General features: G+C 32.0%; 1 protein-coding gene across 8 annotated transcripts in view; it reads left to right on the top strand.

The window, feature by feature from the left end:
• OSBPL8 (oxysterol binding protein like 8) overlaps positions 1–23,942 on the top strand; it is a 142,940-nt gene that overhangs the window by 29,652 nt on the left and 89,346 nt on the right. For 4 of the 8 annotated variants that reach the window (XM_025040976.1, XM_006923772.3, XM_025040975.1 and 1 more), the window contains 2 exons: positions 9,858–9,965; positions 20,990–21,028. In XM_025040976.1, coding sequence (XP_024896744.1) covers positions 9,924–9,965; positions 20,990–21,028 — 81 coding nt within the window. In that variant the 5' untranslated portion in view covers positions 9,858–9,923. Of the gene's footprint in view, positions 1–9,857; positions 9,966–20,989; positions 21,029–23,942 lie in introns of those variants that run through there. The other 4 variants (XM_006923773.3, XM_015598512.2, XM_015598511.2 and 1 more) reach the window with 2 other exon arrangements.

Genomic DNA, 23,942 nt, shown 5'->3' with positions numbered 1-23,942 from the left:
TCTCCTTCTTTCAGCTCCTGGCAACTACTATTCTACTCTGTCTCTTTGATTTTTGACTACTCTAGGTACCTTATGTATATGAAATCGTACAGTATTTGTGTTTTTGTGACTTGCTTGTTTTACTTAGTATAATGTTCTCGATGTCATCCATGCTGTAGCATGTGTCAGAATTTCCTTATTTCTAAAAGGTGAATAATATTCCATTGTATTTGTATACCACATTTTGCTTATTCATTCATCTATCAGCAGGCACTTCTACATTTTAGCTATTGTGAATAATGCTGCTATGAATGTGGGTGTACAAATATCTGTTCAAGTCTCTGCTTTCTGTTTTTTTAGAGATATATCTAGAAGTGGAATTGCTGTAACATATGGTCATTCTATTTTTAATTTCTTGAGGAACCATTATATTGTTTTCCACAGTGTTCATACCATTTTACATTCACAGCAGCAATGTGCGGTGGTTCCCATTTCTCCACATTTGCCATACACCACTTTTTAATACACTTGTTTTGGAAGGCAGAGACATTAGTCTTATTATTTACACTCCTTTACAACACGTTTGCATAATTAGGAATTCAGTTTTGACTACTGCGAAAACCCAAGGTGTGTGTTATGAACAGTTAAGGATATTATCATTCACACTATGTTAAGTGCTGATTTAGTTGGTGTAAGACAGATTTGGACCCTGTTGCTGGATTCTTAAAGTAGAAGAAATGCTTTTAGGAAGAAAATAGTAGACAAGTAAAGTGATGGAAAAAAAATAATTTGCTCTTTCTCTGAAACATATTATTCTTTTGAGAACTTTCTTGTTCTAGAGTAGAGGAGCATCAAAATTTTACATGCTCTAATTGCTTCTTTTCTACATGACTTTATTGTGACTAAGAAGCAGTTACTGAGTAGACCCTCACCAGTCATTTTCATTGCTTATTTTTAAAAAATTATTTTTAAATAATTTTTTATGGTGACATTGGTTAATGAAATCCTCGTTTTAATTTCTTACAAAGTCTAATTAAATATCGTATTTAAATGTGAATTATCAAATTCACAATACACAGAGTTGCGTAAAATTGGGCTGATCTTAGATTGACTTAAATTTTTCAATCTTCCTTTCTTCCACCCACTCACACCTCCTCTCCAACATCATCTCATTACTACTAATGTAATATATCTGCTATGCAGTGTATAGAAGAATATAGGAGTGGCTTTCTCACCTTGGACTTATGTCTATTCTCTGCTTGGAAAGTGTTTCTTGCCCTTTCTTTGTTTAGCTAAGTGCCACTTCTTATCTTTTAGGTCTCAACTTGAAACATCACTTGCTATGAGAAGCTTCTCATAACCTCAAAGTCCATGAGGTCATGGGTCATATATATTTTCTGCACTTCGGTTCTCCAAAGAATAGCATAATACTTGGCATATATCAGGCACTCGTTAATTTGTATAAACTGTCATCATGGAGCTTTGGATCTAAATGGGGGAAGCGGATGGACAAACAAATATTTAGAAATACAGTGTGATTAGTTCTGTATAGAAGCACTTTGAGTGCACAGAAGAGGAAACAGCACTGCACCAAAGGAGAAATGGAATCCATTTGCTCTTGTCTGTTCCTTTTTAGAACTAATGTGATATTAGTCTATATATTTCAAGTTCATTCATTGAAAAAATTTGGAATATGTGTTTACGGCAAGGAGTTCATAACAAAACTTTCCAAAATAATTAAATTACCCATGTTTTGTGTCTTGTAGCGTTTTGTTTAAAGTTGTTTCCTCTGAGATGTTTTATAGGATGGTGTGTGGGTGGCAAGTGAAAGGGAAAACTGTGATTCTTGTTTCTGTTAGTTTTTATGAAACTAATAAGCACTTTGTATGTCATTTTAATTTTTAGGTTTTTGAAGCCAAGTATTTGAAATATATCACTGTCATCTATCTCAGCAAATATAACCTGTTTGTACTATACATACAATTGCAGAGATATTAATTACCAGCTTTAAAACAATTCATTTAAGTACCAGATGATAGAAGAATATAAATGAGTGAATACATTAATAAATAGATAACATTTGCATTTAACATTTGCATAGTTTATAAAACACTATTTATCTTTAATTAAAACTTTATCTATATTGGGTAATTAGCATAAAATATTTTCCAGACCTCACCTGAAATTTTAAAATTATAATTATCTCCAGAAACAAATTCTAGAGCATGAAAATGATTATTTTATTAGACTTTAAGCTTTAACTGTTTTTCTAGTGCCTACCTTATTCTTTCAATTCTTCAGTAGAATTGAGTATGAAGATCAAAATTATCTTCTACTCAAGTAATTTAGCTTCTGTGATGTAAGGTGACTATATTTAAAAAGTGGTTCTACATGTATCCAGTGAATAGAATTAAGGCATCAACTCACTGTGATAAAAACATTCTTAACAGTTATCTAATATATTATGGCATATTATATTAGATTTAGTGGGCCATTGATTTTATCAGAAATTTAGAGTTCGAGACCTCTAAAGGGGCTTTTACCCCAATTCCCCACCTACCTCTTATTTAAATTACTTTGCCTTAGAATGATTAATTTTTTATTGTAAAGACAACACATTTATACATATGTACAGTAAATGTAGAGTTCACTATATTGTTACAAAGCTAACCCATGTGTAAACACCAGTCAGTTCAGGAAATAAAACACTGATAGCATTCCAAAACCGTGTGTCCTATCCTAATCATTACCCCATCTATCCTCAAAGATAAACCATTATCTGAATATCTCTGCCACTGAAATTATTTTTGAATGTAAATTGGATTATATGTTATATATTCTATTATGTAAGATAATATTTTGTTGATGAGAGCAAGTCATATAATTGTAGTTTTTCTTTTGCTGTATCATATTCTGTTGTTTGAATTTACCACAGTTGTTTATATCTTCTGTTGTCGATGAACATGCCCCATTCTAGATTTTGGCTATTACAGATAATATTGCTATGAATATTTTTGTACATATTTTTTGGTATAATTGTGAATGCATTTTTTCAAATATTGGTATATATATCTGAAAGTGTAATTGCTGTGTTATCTTTGGGTCTCCTTATCTCCAACTTTAGAGGAAAGATAAATAACTGTTTTTCCATAGTGGTTATACTAATTCACTACTCCTAAATATCAGTGTGAATTTTTATTCTTCTATGTCTTACCAATACTTGGCATTGTCAATCTTCTTAATTCCTGTTACTTATGGGTTTGTAGTAGCATCTTTGTGGTTTTAGAACTCCATATCATGTACTCATTGGTCATTTGCATGTCTGCTTTTGTGAAACGCCTGTTCAAGTCTCTCTCTCATTTTTTCTATTAGATTACATGTCTTATTGATTTATAGGAGTTCTTTATACTAGTCTGGATATGAGCCATTTGTCTTTAATATGTATGGCGACTCTTGTACACACTGCTTGCCTTTTCACTGGTTTTATGATGTCTTTTGATGAATTGAAGTTCTTTTTAATGTAGTTTATCAGTTTTTGTGTTTATGGCTAGTGCTTTGTGTTTAAGAAACCCTTTTCTACCTTTGAAAGCATTCAACATTTCACATTAAGTGCGATGTTTTATGTAAGTTTTGTTTGGTTAGGGTGATTCTTTCTCTTGGTAAGAGTTTTTATCATGAGTAGGTATAAATTTTATCAAAATTTTTTTCAGCATCTAGTTCAATAAACATGTGCTTTTTCTCCTTTATAATAATGTGGTGGGTTATACAGATTGATTTTTTTAAAAACGTAAAATTAACTTGATAAAATTATGATGGTGATCCTTTTTTGCATATTACTAGATTTGGCTTTCAGATACTCTGTTTAGGATTTTGGATCCATGTCTTGAGTCATAATTTATTGTCTTCAAATGTCCTTGTCTAGTTTTATATCAGGGTAATGCTGGCCTTATAAAACTAGTTGGGTAGTATTTCTTCATTTTTTTTGCTTTTCTGGAAAAATTTGTGTTAGATTTCTGTCCCTCACCTCCGTTTTGGGTAAAATTCACTAGTAAGGTAATTTACAAAGGAAATTTTCTTTGTTGGAAAGTTTTTTTTATCATGGATTGATAGGGCTATTCTGAATTTCTGTTTCTTCTTGTGGAAGTTTCAGTAAGTTGGATTTTTCTTGAAATTTGTCTGTTTATTGTAAGTTTCAAATTTACTGGTATAAAGTTATCTATAATTTCCTTTTAGGATATTTTTAATGTTTGGAGGCTTTGTTGTGATGTCTCCTTTATCAATCATACTATTGTTTATTTCTGCTGTCTTTTTTTCCTTGCTTAGTCTTGCCTGGCATTTGTCAATTTTATTGTTCGCAAAGAACTAATTTTGACTTTGTTGATTTTATCTCTTGTATTTTAGTTTTCTATGTCATTTATTTCTGTTGTTTCCTTCCTTTTACTTTTTAGGCTTAATTTGCTTCTTTCAGATTTTTTGAAATTGCTGATTAGCTCTTTGATTTTCAAACTACCTTTTATAGATGCAAATTTTCTCTGCAAAGTTGTTCCATCTTTGGCTCTTAGGAGCCCCTTCAAGTTGATTCCTATCTCTTCATTATATGACTCCAGTAGTCTTTGATAGCCTTTTTGCTTAGAAATGCAGGATACTGGAATGCCAGATACTCTAGGCTCACCTTATATATTTATTGTCTTAGACCTGGAATATGCCATTTCTCCAAGAAGCCCTGGTGTCTTTTAATGAAAAGTGATATTTAGAGACCACAGACTCAGTGCTAGGGTCTGGTTGCTACTGGGTTGGTTATTTCTACATGCAATTTTGCTATTTTTTTAAAAACACATAGAGCTATTTATTTCACTTTGGAATGATTTTTTTTTTCCCTCAAGGTTTCGAAGGGGAAATATGAATGTATAGTAAGAGGGGTGTTATGTACCTTTCTGCCTTGATACCTTTAGGGAAACTTATATTACTTTGAATTATGTTCTATCATAAGTACTTTTTCTCTGTATCCAACTCTGCGAAATGTCCAATGTTTTTTATATATGTTAGAATTTTGCTGTGACCAAAGTTTACTTTCAAGCTAGGAAATTACCTTTCTTATCTATTCCTTTCCCACACATATTTCTTTAGAAAAATTATAACTATATAGTAATTTATTTGAGATTATGTCAGTTCTTTATTCTTTTGTAGAATTATATGTCTATTAGGAGATAAAGTTTTGTTCGTGACTAAATGTAAAACCAGATAGATAAATCTCAAAAAAATGTAAAACTAAGTTCAAAATAGACTGCATTGGTTAAGGAAGCCCTTCAATTCTAAATATGTATGAAAGTTTCTGCATTAATTAATCCTAGTTAGGTTTACTTATATATTCTTCTGATAGTTAATTTGTTTATATTTAATATAAACAAGGCTTTGCAAAGGTTTTGTAGGTGGGGCGAGAGGGGATAGTCTCACTCTACCACTTCCAGAAGTCTGGGTTTAATATCCATATATACTGCTATAGGTAACATCATGTGGGTACATACCTTTGTCGTAAGGCTCATTACATTGTCGTATACTAACCAGTTTATTTTACTCTCTCGTCCAGGACAGGAATGATGTTTATCATTTTCTATGTTTAGAATCTAGAACAGTGTCTTTTATGTGACAAGATATAAATAAATATTTGATGAATGTCTTTTGAGCCCTACAAAGGACATATAACTGATGGTGGAGCAACAATATGTATTAAGATTTATAAAACATAAATTTTATGAATAATGTATATTAGTGCTTGGTCCAGAGATATTAGGAAATGGAATTTGTTTCGTACCTTGCCAGAAATTTGGTAGAAGTGATTTCTTGTTTTTCATTGAATTTAGGCTAACACTAAGTTACCTGTTGTATTTCCCCTGGGCAAAGTGCTGATGATATTGTTTTGGCTATACTCTACATAAATAGTGTGTATTTTATAAAGCAAAAGGTCAAGAAAATCTTTAGTACATTTTTCTTTGCATTTTTTATTAGTAACCGTTGTCACTCGAATGGATGATTTATACATATATATATATCTATATATATGTATCTGAAACAGTGCATCTTTTAGTATTTAATGAATTTGCCTTATCTGAGGATGTAAAAAGTATTTGGATGCCCTTCTAGTTCAGAATTTAAGTAATTTATTGGGTTTTAATGTATTATCAGGTAATTATTAAATAAATGCAAAGTAGATTAGAATGACTTTATAAAATAGATACACATAGACACAGTAATTTGTATTCAATATTTATGAAATAGAGTGCTTTTTTTTGAGAGTTTTTTTTTGGTCAGGGGTAGTGCTCTGGAGCATATCCTATATATATGCTCCAGAGAAATCCACATAAGTGGAGCCTTTTCATCCTCTAAGAGTTGGTGTGATTAGTTAAGTCTGTTTTCTTCTCTCTGTCTCCCTGATTGGCTGTCTTCCTCATGTTGTGCAGCTGCAGAGGGATAACTTGCCCTGCACATTCCTATCCCACTTCCTGCTTTCCCATCAGTATCCAGTTTTTCACCTGCCTCCTGGTCTTCCATTAGCATCAAATCATTATTGTTATTTTTAGAATGAAGAGAATCTTAACATAATTCATAAGTCTCAAAATATTATAATACTCTAGGAAGCATATATACAGTGCTATTTTATAGTAATTTTGATGAAATCTATTTGGGTAAACAGACTGCTTTATCAAGCAATCACTCAGGTTTGTTTTTCTTTCAGATTAGTTATGAATAAGATTTTGGTGCTAGCTTGCTTTTTGGGAACTGTCTAAAATAATTTCTCATTATATTAGGCTTTTCTTTAGGATTTGACCTAAATACTATAGATTAGTTTAAATACTATAGATTAGTTTAGACTAGCTTAACATAGTTCTTATTTGCAATCTGATTGTTTTTTTTTTTTTGGTCAAATTGTCAGTGAGATTAAGATTATTGAATTTAATTCAGTTTCCAGTGATAAGATATTATACTTTAGAAGTGTGGTATGTTCACTGATAAGCACTCTTGCTTTTGAGCATGTTTGTTTTTGTTACGTACGTATTTAACAAAAAAACTAAAAAACTTCTGGGCCATCTTATGAAATAGGAAGCCACAAACTGATCTTATACAACTTGTTGTAGCATTGTAAGGTTGTTATGATTAAACATGTGGTAAAGATGTTGGCCTTGCTTAGTAGATGCTCCTTTTATTTCTCTGTGACTGAAATAACTAAGCCCAAAATATAGAAGATTTTTTATGAAAATTACTTTCTTTAGGAACTTTGTAAGTTTATGTGTAGATGGTGATGTTCCAGTTCCTCGACAATGTCTAGAGTACTGATAACAAAAGAGGGAACATAGTCTTCTTTAAAGTTTGAATTAAACTAGCAATTATGTTTAAATTAGGATGCAGGCCTAGCTTTAGTTTGACAGTTTGGAGAAACAAGTCTTCAGGGTTGTGATACACTGTACTCTTACAAAAAAATTACTAGACATTCTTTTTTGATTATAGAAGCAACATAATGTTTTAAAAATTAAAGTGGCAGAAAAGACTGCCCTTCTTTTCCTCAGACCTACTCACTAGAGCCACGTACTATTAAATTTTTTAAAAATTGCTGTTTTAATTAATTTTTTTTCTATTCCCAGATTTATTATCATTTTAAACATCTTTCGACTTTCACCTCTGAATAATGGGGAAGTTAGTGTGCTTAATTACCTTAAGCATCCAATCACTCTCTCTCTCTAAGATTTGTTATATATTTTTAGTTCTAGTCTTTGGCTTCAGAGAAAATACTAAAAACTTGTTTCTTGACATATTAGCAGTGTCTCTTAACTCCCTGTTATCAAAGATGAGGAATTTAGGGCACTTACTCTTAATTTGATCTTTCTTTTCCCTGTTCCCTTTTTAAATTAGTCATGTTATAATTCAATTTTTATTTTTATGTGTGTTCTTTGCTTTGTATGTAGACTAATTTTGTTTTTACATAAAGTAATTGTATAATAGTCATTCTGAAAATTGAAAACCAAAAATTGGGATTCATCTATATTGATCCTTTAATATTGAAATACCCTAGGTTTCTGAACTCAGTCATCTGTTTTTTCTGCACAGATTTCCAAGGAGATCTCATCCAGTCTTCTGGTTTTACATTCTCCTCAACCTCACATCTGCCAGTACAACTGCTTCCTTGATATCTCTATTCAGATATCTAACTGGTATCTCAAAATGAATATGTCCAAAAGGCAATTCTGATACTCATACCTTCCCTCTCCAAGTCTTCCCACAGTGTACCCCATATCTGTTAATGACAATTTCATTCTCCCAGTTGTTTAGGGCAGAAACCTTCTAGGTTCCCATTTCTTTTCTCTTTAGAAATTCACACCTATATTTGGTTCACTGACAAATTTTTTTGACTCTATGTTCAAAATATTTAAAGCATTGTACACTAGTCACCATATCCCCTGCTACTGTTACCATTGTCTCTTTCTTGGATTGTAGCAATAACTATATAGTTTTTGTATCATCTACTATTTTGAATTATTATTTATTCATATATATAACTGAATTGACAGTATTAATTCAGTGCTAACAAATGTTTATTAAATATTTGCCATAAACTTGGTGCTGGATAGACAGATCAATAAAACACACTCTCTGTCCTTGAAGACATTTGGATCATGAGAACAAATAATTACCATGCATTGTAACACATACAGTGAGGAAATATACATAAGGTTCATAAATCGAAAGTCTGTTTAGCTTGGGCTAATCCTATTGATTATATCAAAGAAACCAGATGACAAGCCCAATTGCAAGCCCAACTAAAAAGTATTTTCACCAACATTTAGATGCCAAAGCAGCCTTTTATACTTGCAGAAAAAAAGAAATGTTTTTGAAACTGCTAAGAAATGACTAGAAGTCTGTCTACTGATGTGTTGGTTTTGGTTTTGTTAGCTGATTTAAGGAAGAATTATTAGAGAGGATATTAGAGACTTCTGAATATACATATAGTTACTATAGGAGTTCCACTTAGAGGTTTGTTAATTTAAAAGTTCTAATGAAAAAGTCTTGTGATGACATACTTTATTAAGACTTCAAAATAAAAAGATATAAAAGTAATACATGTTCATTGTAAAAATTGAAAAATACAGAAACATGAAGACTTTTATATATAACATCCTGTTTTTTTGCCTTTTCCACTTAATATGTCTTCTTTCCAGTTTAGTGTATACAGATTTACCTCATTAAAAAATTGTTGCATGATATTTCTTTTTTTATCTGTAATATAATTTAAGCAAGCTCCTAATTATGGACATTAAGGTTGTTTCCAGTTTTTCCCATCATATCTATTACTTTGTTGGATGTGTTTATATATTTTTGTGCATTTGTATATGTATGAGATAATTCCTAGCCTTGAAATTGCTGGATGAAAGCACATGCATTTTAAATTGTCCTCCAAAAAATTGTTTTTGTTTATATTCTTATCACAAAAGTGTATGAGAATACTAGTTTTCCTACATTCTTACCAATGTTGGATATAAGTACACTTTTTAGTTTTTGCCAGTGTAATGAAAAAAAAAAAAAAGAATCTAATTTTATTTCATTAATTAAAATCAGATTTAAGCATCTTTTCAAATTTTGAACAATCTTATGTTTTTAACTTTGTTCTTCCTATTTATCTTCACTTGGAATATTTTCTCCTTTTGTTTTTCTCTGAACTTTAATCGTTCTTCAAGGCTATGTCAAAACCTGTTATTTTTTTTTTTTATTGTTGGATTTCCCAGTAACCTCAGCCTAAAATGATTCTCTCTCCTAATGTACTTAGTGCTTTATTTTCCATTTATCACAATTTTATGCCAGTCCTAATACATATGATTTTCTTCTTTTAGGATTTCCAGATTTACAGGATGGCTAAACATTAATGGAAAGAGAAGCATAAACCTTCTTCTTTCACTATGGAGGCAAGTTTGGCAGATGGAGAACCTGACCGAACTTCGGTGAGTGGTTCAAATACAGCATAATAATACAGCTATCATCTACAGCTGTAAAATGTATGATGTAAGCCATGATTTTATTTTAAAATGTATTTAAAACAAACTTAAAGTATTTTAAAACAATGCTTTTTACTCCTCTGATGATATGAAAGTTACAGATAGTTAAAATCCTTTTGGAGCATAACCCAGCCAGTTTTCTCATATTTCTGCCTCATCTCCCTTTCCTCTTCTCTTGCCTTCACAGATATAAGAAATACCGATATAATAGTTTGTGTTTATGTTTTCCCCCCCAAAATTATTGTCTTAGTGAAATCAGGAGGTGTTAAAAGTTGAGGAAATTAAACATCTCCAAATCTCAAATCATGTGCAGCTGTGAGCAGGCAGATTGCTAGAAACAGTTAAAATAATTAAGAATTAATAATTAAGAATTAAGAGCACATATATTCTTTCTATAAAAGTATAAAGATTTAATTAAAGATTTGTAATTGTGATTGAATTATATTCTGAACTTAAATAAGTAGGGATAGCAGTTAAGTATACCTTATCCAATAAGTAAAAAATAAAATCTACCTGTAGCGTAGATTAAATGATAATTTATTATTGTAAAAAAAAAATTTTTGTTACATGATAATTTTGTTTCAATTCTTTTGTACTTTGAGTGATTCCATTAATTTATTTGTCTATAGATTTTTTATTATGAATATTTCTGTTACCTAAGTGAGGGGTGCTACTGTAAAATGTTGTCAGCTAGTAGCTCTATGATTTGTTAGATAGAAGATTCTTTGACCAATTTATATTTTTGGAATAATGTGGGGGCCAGTTTTTCTTTCACATTGCTATGAAGTTGAGAGTCACTATTACATTGAGGTGTTTGTAAATTTTAACTTAATGAATGTCCTTTGTTCAGGCTCAAATGAAGGAATGGTCTAATGATTGATAGAAAAATGCCATTTTGCTTACCTGCATTATCTTGGTCTCACCCTTTCTTGAATTTCTGGTTCAAAATTTGTTTTAGTTTCTTAAATGGTCAAAAAAAAGTTAAACTTTAAAATTTAGTAGAGAATAAAATGGACATGGAAATAACTTGATTTATGAACATTATTATGATTATAAGTGGAAAACTGATGGTAGGTTATTTTGTTTTTACTATAATTTCAGAAAAAAAGTTAAGATTAAAGCTTTGTCTTAGACTATGATGTTTACTTTTCTATAAATAGCTTCTTATTTAAAGCTAATGGATTTAAGTTCTTTTAGCTGAAATCTCTTAGTGGTAATAAAATCTCTTAGTGGTAATAAAAATGCCAGTAATAACAATTGCTGTTTTCTAAGTGTATACTTTGTCAGACTATCCTCATAACAACCATTAAAAGTACATATTTGTTTATTCTTACTTTTATAGATAGGGATATAGACTCGGGGAGGTTTATTATCTTTTCTACCAGCTCACAGCTTAAGTGATGGAACTGAGGTCTGTCTGTCTCTACTTTGCCAGTAAGATTTTGACTGTGTATCTGTATTTCTGAATAGAATTGCTTAAAATTTGTTACCTTTTAAAATAAGTATTTAAGTAGATAGTATTAAATTCCATACCAGAATATCTATACTGTATTAATAAAGTTTTAATAGTTTTTTATCCTAAATTCTGTTGATACTGAGAGTTGGAGCAAGTTATTTAAAATGCAGTAAGAGCACTCTTTTTCTTCTTGTTTATCAAGTTTCTTCTGTGAAATCGCTCATTTTAGAGAGAATACCAATAATTTTAGTATGAACTACTGAACTATTCTGTACTTGAAACTAATCTTGAGGTCTACTTTTGAGTTACTCATTTATAAAATATCACCTTTGAACTGCATGGCCTGAGCTAGTTACTGTTTGGATTTAAGGTAAGTGGACGAGAATATGGGCTCTGTAGACATTTGGCTACGTGTTAAAATCTGAGCCCTGTCGCTTAGTTGTATGACCTGGATAATTAAATTCTCTAGGCCTCCAGTTTCCTCATCAATTAAATAAAAATAATAGTAATGTTTACCTCCTAGAGTTGTTTTGAGTTTTAATTGAGGTAATATATCTAGAAAGTGCCTATTACAAAGGTATACACATTGTAAACATCCAATAAATAAAAGCTATTATTGTTATTAATGTAAGTATTAATATTAAGCCTTCTCTCTAAAAAGGTAAATAATTAGAAGGCAGGAGAGACAGTAAAACACACTGAAGAAAGCCTAGGCTATTCTGTAATTTTGGCTTTACACTTTCTCTTATTCTCAATTTTTCTACCTAAAATATTGAGGCAAATATTCTATTTCAATAAAAATATATAGGCAGAAGTACTCATCCTTCCTACTTGATAGGGACAGTATGATCTATTAAAACTAGAAAGTTCTTCAAAAATATAAAATAGTGTGTCATTATGAGGTAGTAGTCTTTTTAAAAAATCTTATTGCATGCAGTGGTTTTTAAAATATTATCAGTAAACTTTTTTCGGATGCAGCCTTTGTACAAAGTACTGAGACAGATGAAGGGGATACTGAGAGATATAAATTGAAGTCTGTCTGAATTACATTTATTTTGGGAAGACTAAATAGAGGGGCAGACTGATAAAACAATAGTATTTAATAAGTGTTAAATGAGGGACAAAAGGCATAGTTCACAAGTTGTGAAAATTGAGCAGTTGCTGTACAGAGGGGGGAGTCAGAAAAACTTTCTTAAGAGAACGTAAACTTTGAATAGCACAGGTAATAGGGATCATAGGATTGAAACAAACAGGAGGAACATTTTAGGAAGGGAGAATAATAGCAAGAGGCAAGGCTAAATGGGAAATTACTTGCTCCGGGTTTATTCAGGGAAAAAAGTAGAAAAATTGATTAAGGTAGATTGAAGGGAGTGGTGTTTACAGGAATAATGATTGATGTGGCAGATAGAGACCAAATTTAGGTCTCTATCTTAAAGTGCCAGACCAGGGGTTTTGAACTTAACTCTGTAGGCAATGATATGTCATTGAATATTTTTATGTGGTTGGATAAGATGAATCAAGAAGCAGGATATAAAATGATTGGGAAGAGTGAGAGATAAAAATATTAAGTAAGATACTATTATAGTAGTCTAGATGTAAAGTTGTGAAAGCTTGGACTCAGTTTGATTTGATGTCTATTCATTTAATTTTCTTCTTTCACATGATATTATCTTTTCTGTCTTTTAAAAATTAACTTGCTCATTCATTATTCCAGCTGCCTATAGTTCTATTTTTGTGGTAGTGTTGTTTGTCTTAGGTGGTAAATACTGAAAAATATGGATTGAATCCTATACATGGCACTAATGTACTTCAGGACACAAGTGTACATTTAATATGTCTTAAAATATTTTGTAAAGGTCCAGAATTTATATCACTTTAGAAATTAACCACTGAGAAATGCTTAAATTGTAGGAGTCATTTTTATTAGTAGATTAAGGTAGACCAAATAAGTAAATATCATTTTAGATAAAAAAAATTTGTTCCTTACCTTAAGGAAAGTCATATCTTTTGAATATCTTATATATTATTTCTATTACCAGAGGAAACTGCTTTATAAGGTCTATTAGAGGTCAGAATCTTTTGTTGTATTAAAAAATGATTGTATAAATGATTTTTTAGAAGAGAGTAAAAGTTTTTAAGATATGTGTGAATCTTTGTAGTATTAATAGGAGTTCTGAATTAAGGAAGTCTTTCTTGAGATTCTATTTAAATTGGGTACTTTGAATCAAAGGTTTTCTGAAGTCAAAGAAACTGCAAAGATAATTTAGTTCAGTAATTCTCAGAATGTATTAAATGAGTGTTTTCCTAATGGGCCTAGAGATGATCCAACTTCCTGAAACTTCGATTTTTAGATACTTACTACAGTAAGTTTTTCATGATTATTGTGATTTAGTGCTCATAAAGTAAAATTGGTTATGTTATTAGAGTGTATTGAAAGCTTTAAATCATATTCTAAGAAGTGTGGCTACTATATATACCATTTAGCAACATCGTACAGCGTATATGGGCATGCAAATTAATGGAATTGCCCTAATTTTTGGTAATGTCAAGTATTATTTTGAGTGGGTCACAGTTTTTAGATGTTGCTATTTTTTTTTTGTTATAAATACTGTTTAGCTTCATCATTATCATTATCGATTTAGTATATTGTGTTTTTAGTCATAGCATATTTGTAATGACAGTATTTTTGGTGTACAGTTTCCCAATAATTGGCCTATAAGACAGTTATGCATGCAAGTAAATTATAAATTATCCACATGCTAACTACTAATCTCACAGTATTGTTGTACAATGGCACTTGGTGGTTTTTATAGATTCCTGTCCCTCCACCCTCTGGAAAGTGACAATGATGGAGAAGGGCTGTGAAGTTTCTTATCTCATCTATAACAAATAGGCCTTAGTCAGAGTTTGAGGGCCACCAAATTTGGTGCATATCTCATCTATTATTTGAATATTCTTTGAGACCTGCCTGTTAAGTGTTTGGCTAATGCCTAAAATATTCAGGATTCCCTTGGTAAAGGCCTATTTGCTTTTCTTCTCATTTAACAGTAATTATGCTATCAGCAGAGCCTTTTGTAAACTTCTCAGTCCTGTGGCTACTTTTCCCCTTTAGTCTTTGTGGGAAATTTAGAGATTCTTTAGTCCGATGATCTGCCTAATGTAAGAATTCTATCTACGGTATTCCCCAATAGTTGGTCATCCAGCCTTGCCATGAACATGTATATGTAACTCAGTGTCTCAAAAGACAGCTGAAATCATTGTACTTGAACTGGTTTCTCTGTTAAATTTTACCACTAGTCATTATACTAGTTTCCTATTTTTGCTATAACAATTTACCACACACTTAGTGCCTTGAAACAACACAAATTTAACATCTTTCAATTCTAGATCTCAGAAGTCTAAAAGCAATATGTTGTGTTCCTTCTGTAGGATCTGAGGGGAGAATGTGTTTCCTTGCTTTTATCAGTGTCTAGAGGTTGCATCCATTCATTGGTTCATGGTCCTTTTCTTCTATCACTTCAGCCTCTGGCTTTTGTTGTTACATCACCTACTACTCACTCTGACCTTCTTGCCTACCTCTTATAAGGACCCTTATAATTATGTCGAACTCACTCAGATAATCCAGAATAACTGCCCTATCTCAAGGTCCTTAATTTAATCACATCTACAAAATCTCTTGCATTATGTAAGGTAACATAATCCACATAAACAACAGCTCTTTCGAGTTCTCAGTAATTTCTAGAAGTGTAAAGAAATCTGGAGACTCAGAAGTTTGAGAATTGCTCTTTTAAACCTTCAGCAACTAACATTTTAAGGAAGAATAATTTATACTTAACCTAATAAGCATGGAGAGACCCAGAAGGTGATGGGGTTAGAATGAGGGAGTGATGACCGAGATAAAATTTGCCTATTTCATAATTGTATCTAGCATTAAGACATAAACTATACCTTCAAGGAGTTTTATGTGTTTGTTTCTTTTCTCATGTTGACATTTAACAGAAATCTGTTGAGTGCCGACTTATTTTGTTTTTATTAGTGTCAATATTTTGTCTGATTCATCTGCAAATAATTTTTTTTTCAGTCCTTATACAGCTGAGCCTATGGTTTTGTGTATATATGTCTGGAGGTGAGAGTTGTGGAAGTCTATAGCTTTTCATATTTTTCCAGAAATTTACCCATTTTGTGTAGATTTCAGGTTTACTTAAGATTTAATATATTTTTTATTTTAAAACTCTGTCATGCCCTCTTCTTGGGTCTCCTTTTTTGTGAATGTGACACATTTGCTTCTATCTTCCATCTCTTAACTTTTCTTCTATATTTTCTATCTCTCCCTTTCCTTATGCCTTCTTGTTGAATTACTTCATTTCTCTTCTAGCTCCCTAATTATTGTATCACATATATATTTTTTTGCTGTTCAAGCTTGCTGTGTACTTTATTTCACATAATATTTTTATACCTACTATTATTAGCTGTTTTATGATTGCTTGGTTATGCTTCATGTTTACAATATCCGCCTATATCTTTTTGAATATATTTATTATGGTTATTTTAAGTTTTTATAAGTTTGGTTCATTCATTTTTGCTGCTTCTACTGAGATTGTTGAATTATTTTTCTTTCACAGCACTTGGGATCCTTAGATATTAATTATTTTTGCCTGTACTTACATGCATACTGCAACTGAACACGTGTACAGTTTAAAAACAAAAATGTTTAAAACTGTTTAATGCCTTTGGTTGGTATTATTTTGAGCTTCTACTTTCTTGGAAATAATTCTGTTAGGAATATTAACTGCCTGTCCCATACTTTCCTAGATAGAAAGGTAGGGGCCCAGGGACTCTTCTGATCAGTATAGGGAATACATGTCTTAGGATAGAGAATCTCTTATTAAAATCATTGCTTTATCATTCCTCATTTGCCCCTTCCATTCATATGTTCTATTTCATAGGGGACTTTTTTGTATTTTTGTTCTTTAACGCAAACTGTTTCTTTAGTTTTAATCGCTTAGGTCATTTGGGAGAAAGGGCAGTGGAAGAAAGTGGTCAGCCTCTTTGCCTGTACTTACATGCATACTACAACTGAACATGTGTACAGTTTAAAAACAAAAATGTTTAAAACTGTTTAATGCCTTTGGTTGGTATTAAATCATTTTCTGCTCTAGTAGTAAATACAGCATGGGCAGTGATCTGTCCACTATTACAAAGAGAAAAGAGCACAGAAAGATTCCTCCCAATTTCCCTCCCTAATCCCAGCCCCCTGACCTTTCCTCTATCTGTGGTACTATCTTTCTACTGTAAGGTTGCTCCCCACTCATCCATCATTAGGGATGGGTTTAGGGGAGGGTGTTAGTTAATAGTAAGTAACTTAGTTCCCAATTGCAAAAGAAATTGGTTACTTTCTTTTTTGGCTTGTGTTCTCTGCATGTAGAATGGCTGAGGTGGTGACTGCAAAGAGATTCCAGCACTGTTGGACAGTTTATTCATGTTAAGATCTTTGCCAACTGTGACATGCCCACAATTTAATGATCAAAAGTAGAACTATTAAGGTAACTCTCAAATACATAGATTGTCATTTACCCAGTAGAAAGCTACTTGTTTTTCCAGACTAGAAGAAAACCAGCTTTAAAGATTTATTTTTCTTTCAGGATCTATAAATAATGCTATCATTCAGTTTTTTAAAGTATGGATTAAAGATTTTTCATAAGCATTATCATTTGCTGTTTTCTTCTTAGTTTTAAGACATGCAGGTGTACCTAGTTAGGATATATTTAAAGCCAAGACACCCACAGCTCTACATTTAACTCTTAATTAAAATTGTGTGCATTAGAATCTTAAAATAAATTTCTTCCTACTGTTTAAAAAAAATAAGAGTTACATAAAACCTCAGAAAGGTTTTTTGAGAAGGATTAGGATTTTATTTTAGCATGTCGGAGGTACATGAAGATAAAATTTAATTAAAAGTTCAAGAAAATTTTTATCTGTCCAACTCTCCAGTGAGAGTAGAGCAATGAAGGCTTTTTATCCAGACCACAGAGTCACTTTAGTACATCTTCATTAACTTACAGTGACTTCAGAAGTCACGTTAGATTTAATATTGTGAAAACAGCAGCAGTGGAGCCAGAAAGAGCTTGGGAGAGGGAACAAATTTTTATATATATGTACATATGAATTCATATTTATGTATGTGTATGTATGTGATATATATGTATATGATATATACACAAAATTTAATTTTGGTCAAACATTTTAGTTTAATAGACTAACCTACCTTCATTGAGTATACATCTATGCACATAGTACCTTGCTAGGTTTATGATTATTTTCAGAGCAGGTTTTAGGTCTCACAAGCAATATTTACTGTTTTAGGGGAATTAGTAGAAAATAAGGCTAGAGAAAGTAAGCTAACATTTAATAAATTTCTGTCATGTGCCAGGAGCTGTTCCAAGTGCTTTGAAGTTAGACTCTTGTAATTGCTTCACATAAGCCTATGAAATGGTATTATTACCCCCATTTAGTGGATGAAAACACAGAAAGATAAGTAAGTTGGTCAGGGTCACACAGCTAGTAAGTGGCAGAACTGGGATACATTTTTTCTGCAGAGGCCAAACCTTAATCATTTACTTCACCTATGTTAGAATCAGATTAAACAGATTTCATAGTTTGGGATTGTTGTTTTTAAGGTAATGCCAAATGATTGAATTTTTTTTTTGAGCAGAGAAACAACCTGTTCAGAGTTGTGGCTTAGGGAAATTATCATAGCAGAATTATGGAATATTGGAGGGGCAACCAACTAAATATTAGAGATATCTGGAGTGTTTAGAAAAATCCAGGGCTCGGTCTGCAGCCTGTTCTATTGAATAAGATTCTCAGACGGTGAAACTGAGACATTAGTACTTTTTAAGGTCTCCTAGGTGATTTCAATGTGCAGCTAAGGTTGAGAACTATAGAAATAGAGGTGGTTAGCCCAGGGAACAAGTTAAAATGCAGTTGTGTTATCTAGGTAAAAGGCATTTAAAACCTGTAGGGTAGTAGTAGAAGAATAGAAAAAATGTCCCTTCTGGACCTTGCTTTTTTCCCTAGATGTCTTTGCTTTCCATGTTCGGGTCACTATATTTGTGTGCAGAGAGAACATTTTTTCACATTTATTATGTGCCCTGACCTTGTCTTGCTGTCTCCCACACTTTTTCATTTATACTCTCCATAATACTGTGAAATATATATTACTCTGTTTTAGAGGCTATTGAAGGGATGGATAATTTTCCTAAGATCATATAGCTAATCAGTGTGTCATGTTAGGATTTAAATACAGATACTCTAATTCTGTTATTCTTGTTATTGAAGATAAAGGCTAATGTGTTTGTTATAAAGCAATCTATGTCACACCTAGCCTTTTAAAGTATCCCTTTAAAGTTTTTCTACGCATTACCTAATGTAAACTTTGAAAAGTATGTAATATGTGATCTTTTATTTAACCAAAAGTTTTTTTCTCCTGTAATTTTGACTTTTCTATCTGGGGTGTATATTTTGGCATTTAGGTACCATGTAGTTGCTGAGACATGAAGAGCAGTTGCTAACTGTATTTTTATGTGTGGTAGATATTAAGAGTCATGGAGGTTGATGTTTTCGTAATATTATTAGCAGTCCTGTTTGTGCCGTGATACTGAACAACATAACATACTAATCAGAATAGAATAGAACTCTAGAAGGAAAGAGGTATTTGTGATGCAGTCTGTATGTTTTAATTCAGATCCTGGTCACGATTAAATATAGGATGTAGGCTGATGTTCTGTGTGCAGAATTGACCAAAATGAAATTCCAAGTAACATAAACTCTTATTTCAGCCTGAAAATCAAAATTATTTAAATAGGTCATAAGATTAAGCATCATACACTGAAATATTTATGTATGTGAGCTATCTCATATAACCAGTTGCCATACCTAACCTGGCATGATGGTAATGTGATAACATGGTTTCTGTTGTGCTGTTATTTCATAACCTTTCCAGTTAACTATGGATGGTTAGGTCAGATATAGAGAAGAATGTTAATGAGGTCAAAGTCCAAGGTCATAGATTTAATTTTTTCAGTAGATAATCAACTTTTTTTCTTATAACCACTTCATTAGAAGTCTCACCAGATTCATGACATTAGTTATAACTGACAGTTGACATGTTGATTGATTTTGACCTTTCCTTGCATGTGAAGACCTTGATGGAGGAGGTTGGTATGATCATGGCAAGAGACCACCAGTACTGGAAGAAATGTAACACATGCTCCATTACCGAAAACTAGTGGTGAATCTGTTAACAGTGTTTTCGATGAAGGACAGAATTATTTAAAAGAAAGGATAGGGGAATTCTTAACAATGAAATTTGGGCATTAGTAGTAGAAGATAATATGAATATTCTTTAAGCACAACTCAAGATGTTCTTGAGTTGTGCTTAAAGAATTTTCTATGTTTAATTGTTAGTATAACAGAATTTTAGGGCTGTAACATCTCATGAACTAATAAGAATACTAAATTTAAGATATTTATTTAAGTTTACCTAGGGAATATCATAGAGTTAGGCTTAGAGCTTATATTTCATGATTCTAGTCTATACTAGTTCTTTGTGTGTCTCTATATTAAGTGTGCAGAATGTTATGTTTTGGATGAGCAAGACTTGTTTTCTGCTAGAGGAGAATTTAAACTAATAAACGGAGGAGTTCCAGTGAACTACATATAAGAAATTCTTTGCAGATGACTCAAGCGAGGGTTTAGGTTTGAGTGATTGAAGGAAAGATCGTACCATTGAAAGAATTAGGCAAATTGGTGTGGAATCTAGTTTCAGAGGGAAGCTACTGAGTGCTGTTTTTGACCTAAAGATGTTTTCTGAAACAAACCTAAAACCCTTCCTTTGCTAACAGAATTTTAGGACCAAAAGTTGATTTGCAATAATGTCAAAACATATAGGTAGCAATGTTTTGAATGGAAGTTTTGGAATGAAGTTCAGTCTGAAGAAAAATCTCGGAAGTTGTCTAAATAAAGGTAATAAATAAACTGAGTAGGAATGGAATCTGCAGGAAAAGAGCAGGTACAGAAAAAAGAGCAAATAGTTGTGGGCTGAGTACTGATTATGGCCCCTTACTTATTGAATGAGAGGACAAAGTAGAGACGGGAAAATACTGAAGGGAAGCCAGAGCAGTGGAGTATTAGAAATCAGGGGAGGAGACGGCTTGTTTGGTGAAAGGCTGATAGAATTAAATTCATTCAGGGAGGATATGGACTGTGAAAAATCCCTAGAACATTCCAGAGAGGACTTCATAGGTTAGCAGATTGACTGGAATTTCCTGAAGCCTCAAGATTTTTTTAAATGATTTAGTTTCTGGTGTAAATTTACAATTGCACCTTTTTTTTTTTTGCTACTTCTTAAAAGATTAATGCACCACTTCATTTGATAAACTGTGGGTGCTCCTTAGATTCAGATTCAGGTATATGAGATTAAATCACTCCTGAGAAAATTTGTTTTTTTTTTTAGATCTTGCCATATTCAGAAGTTGCTGAAGTTCAAGAGACAGTGAGTAATATATGGTGCTATGTTTGAAATGTTAACATTTTAATATTTTTTCAAGATTTCAAGTTGGATTCTTAAAATGTGTGTTCACTGTATTTAATCATAGATGATTTTGTCATGAGAAGTAGCTAATATAGATTGAAAAGGTCAGTTTAAAAAAATATGTAGTTTCCCAAAATGTAAATAGATTTAATCTTTTTTTGATTACAAAAATAATACCAATGTGGCATATTTAAACAACACAAAAGATATAATGAATAAAATCCTGCTTTGTAAAGCTAATCACTGTTAATATTTTGGCGACATCTTTCCTAAGTGTGTTCATATGTGGCTATCTTACATATGAAATTTTATAAAAGCAGAGTCATACAAACTTTTAAAAAAGCTAATATAAAATGGATGTTTTTCAGTAAATAAAAACTTTAATGATTACATAACATTTCATTAGGTGAATATATTATTTAATACTCTTTTAAATAGATTACTATTTGAGATTATTATAAATGATGTGATACATATCAGTGGCCACATCTTATAGAACATTTTGGATGATCACCTTAGTATACATTCCTAGAAGTACAATCAAAAGTGGGATCAAACATGTGATTTGGTTATTTTTAAATAACTGCCTGGCTGGCCAGATTATTTTCTCTCTCTAACACTGATAAACTCTAGTTCCCAGAAAAATATTCCCTTAAAATCTCTCCTGTAAAACACAAAACTAAAATGGGCATGTGTGTATTTTGCAGACAATTACAGAAATATGAAAAAGTCGTTTAAATGTAGAGTGATAACTCCTGTTGAAAGAACAAACAGATCTCAGCTGCATTATATATCCTTTCCTGGAGTTTCTTACTCCAAGGGTCAAAGATAATACTAAATAGAGCACTCTTGAGATGTTGTATATAATCTTGCTTCTGAATTGTGGCTTCTGACAGCCAACTGCAGCAGGATTGCTTCTACAAGTACAATTGATCTTTACTGGGGGAAGAGGTACCACCTATTTGAAACTTTATTTTTAGATTGTACTCGTATTAGTGCTTGATAAACTCTTTGTTTTTGCTTAAGGTCAAAAGATGACAAGTCAAATTAGTATGTTAAGAGGGAGGTGCCATGCTAAAGGCAATAGGATCAAGCTACTGTATAGATCTCATGGGATTGTTTCTGTATTCTCGGGTGGCTGTCTGTCCTGGATTGCTTAGGACTGAGGGGTTTCCCAGGACAAAGGGTGTGATTATACACTTTTACATACTCCTTTATATTTCTTAAAGATTACAAGTCTTATGCTAATTATACATGGCATGGCAAGTATTTAGAAGTACATTAAAATAAAACCACATATTTTTGGCATAAGGTTCTTTTTCTGAGAATTGTAGACTAAAATCAGTCTTATAAGATTTAGATAATGGCAGTATTTCATGCTTTTAATTAAAGTACATTGATAGTATACTAGAATGTTACTATTATTTTACTATTTGCAGCTCATACCTTCAGCCAAAATAGAGAATTTGTTTATGTGATAAATTATTGAGATGACTGTGTGGACATTGCCTAAGGGATAACGGTAAACATGATAAATTACTCAAATAGTGAAAATGTGTCTGTAATATCTTAATGTTTTTTTTCCGAATAAGCTTAGAAGTTTCTGGATTCTTTGAGATTCTAGTTGTATTTTGGCTCTCTAATAAAAGCCAAGAAGAGTGGCTAGCTTTTTTCTTTCTTTCTTTTTTAAATATGTTACAACATACTTGCGTGGAGTGTTTCCACATTAATTATTTCATATTGTCTGTATTCATGTGTTATATAACAAGAAACTGCACAAATTAGACTCAGGTTCTAAAGTGTTAAGAATAAGAAGTTAATAGTGTTCTGTTTAACCATGTGCATAAGACTTCAGTGATGTAAGTTACTTGGTAAAATTAATATGTAATCGTCAATTACTTATATCCCATTTCTCATTAATATAACTTGCAAGCAAGTTATATTAATGGGAGGATGATTTCACTTGTATCTTAATATAGTGCCTTTATAGTATCCACATCCTTCTGGGAAAGGTTTCTGCAGCCACGCTTATTTTTCATTGTGTTTCTGCTTTTTTTTGGAGAGTTTCAGCTTGATTCTTGGTTCTGTTCTTTCATTATATGATTTATGGTGCCCATTCTTTTATCCTGTGTCATTTTTTCAATCTACTGTGATTAAGCCATTAGGTTATATATCTTAACTCTCACACATTATCATAATTTATACTATTTCTTACCAGCCTGAATCTTTCTCTATACAGATGTATTTGTCCAAGTGCCTACTTGACATTTTGACTTGGTTTTCTAACAGATGTTTCAAACTTCACCTGTCCCAAACTGAGCTTCTTACATTTCTTCCTATAAATTAGCTCTTCTTATTGTTTTTTGCATCTCAGATAATGGCAATTCCATCCTTTCAGGTGCTCAGACCTCAATACGTGACATCATTTTGATTCTTCTATCTTTCTTTTACCTCGTACTTGGTCCATTTAGAAATCCTTTTGGCTCTATCTTAAAAATATATTCAGAACTCAGCTATTTCTCATCACTCTCACTGCTACCACCTTGATTCAGGTCTCCTTCATCTCCTCCCTAGTTTATTGCGCTAACTTTTAACTGATTATACCCTTGTCCCTCTAATTTAGTCTCAACATAGCAGCCAGAGCAAACCTTTTAAAACAGATTACATCACTCTTTTTCTTAGAATGAGCCAGTGGTCCCCATCTCATTCAGAATAAAACTGAAGCCCTGACTAGGTCCTATAAAGTTTTACACAATCTGGCAGCCATTTTCTTTGACTTCATCTCTTACTCCTCTCCTACTTGCATTGTGTTTCAGCCTCTTTGGCCTTTTACCTATTTTCCGAGCACTCAAAAAACTTTCTCCCATACCACTCC

Source organism: Pteropus alecto, unplaced genomic scaffold (genome assembly GCF_000325575.1).
Source record: "Pteropus alecto unplaced genomic scaffold, ASM32557v1 scaffold76, whole genome shotgun sequence".
NCBI classification, from domain to species: domain Eukaryota; kingdom Metazoa; phylum Chordata; class Mammalia; order Chiroptera; family Pteropodidae; genus Pteropus; species Pteropus alecto.
This window is presented reverse-complemented; position numbering and strand designations above follow the sequence as displayed.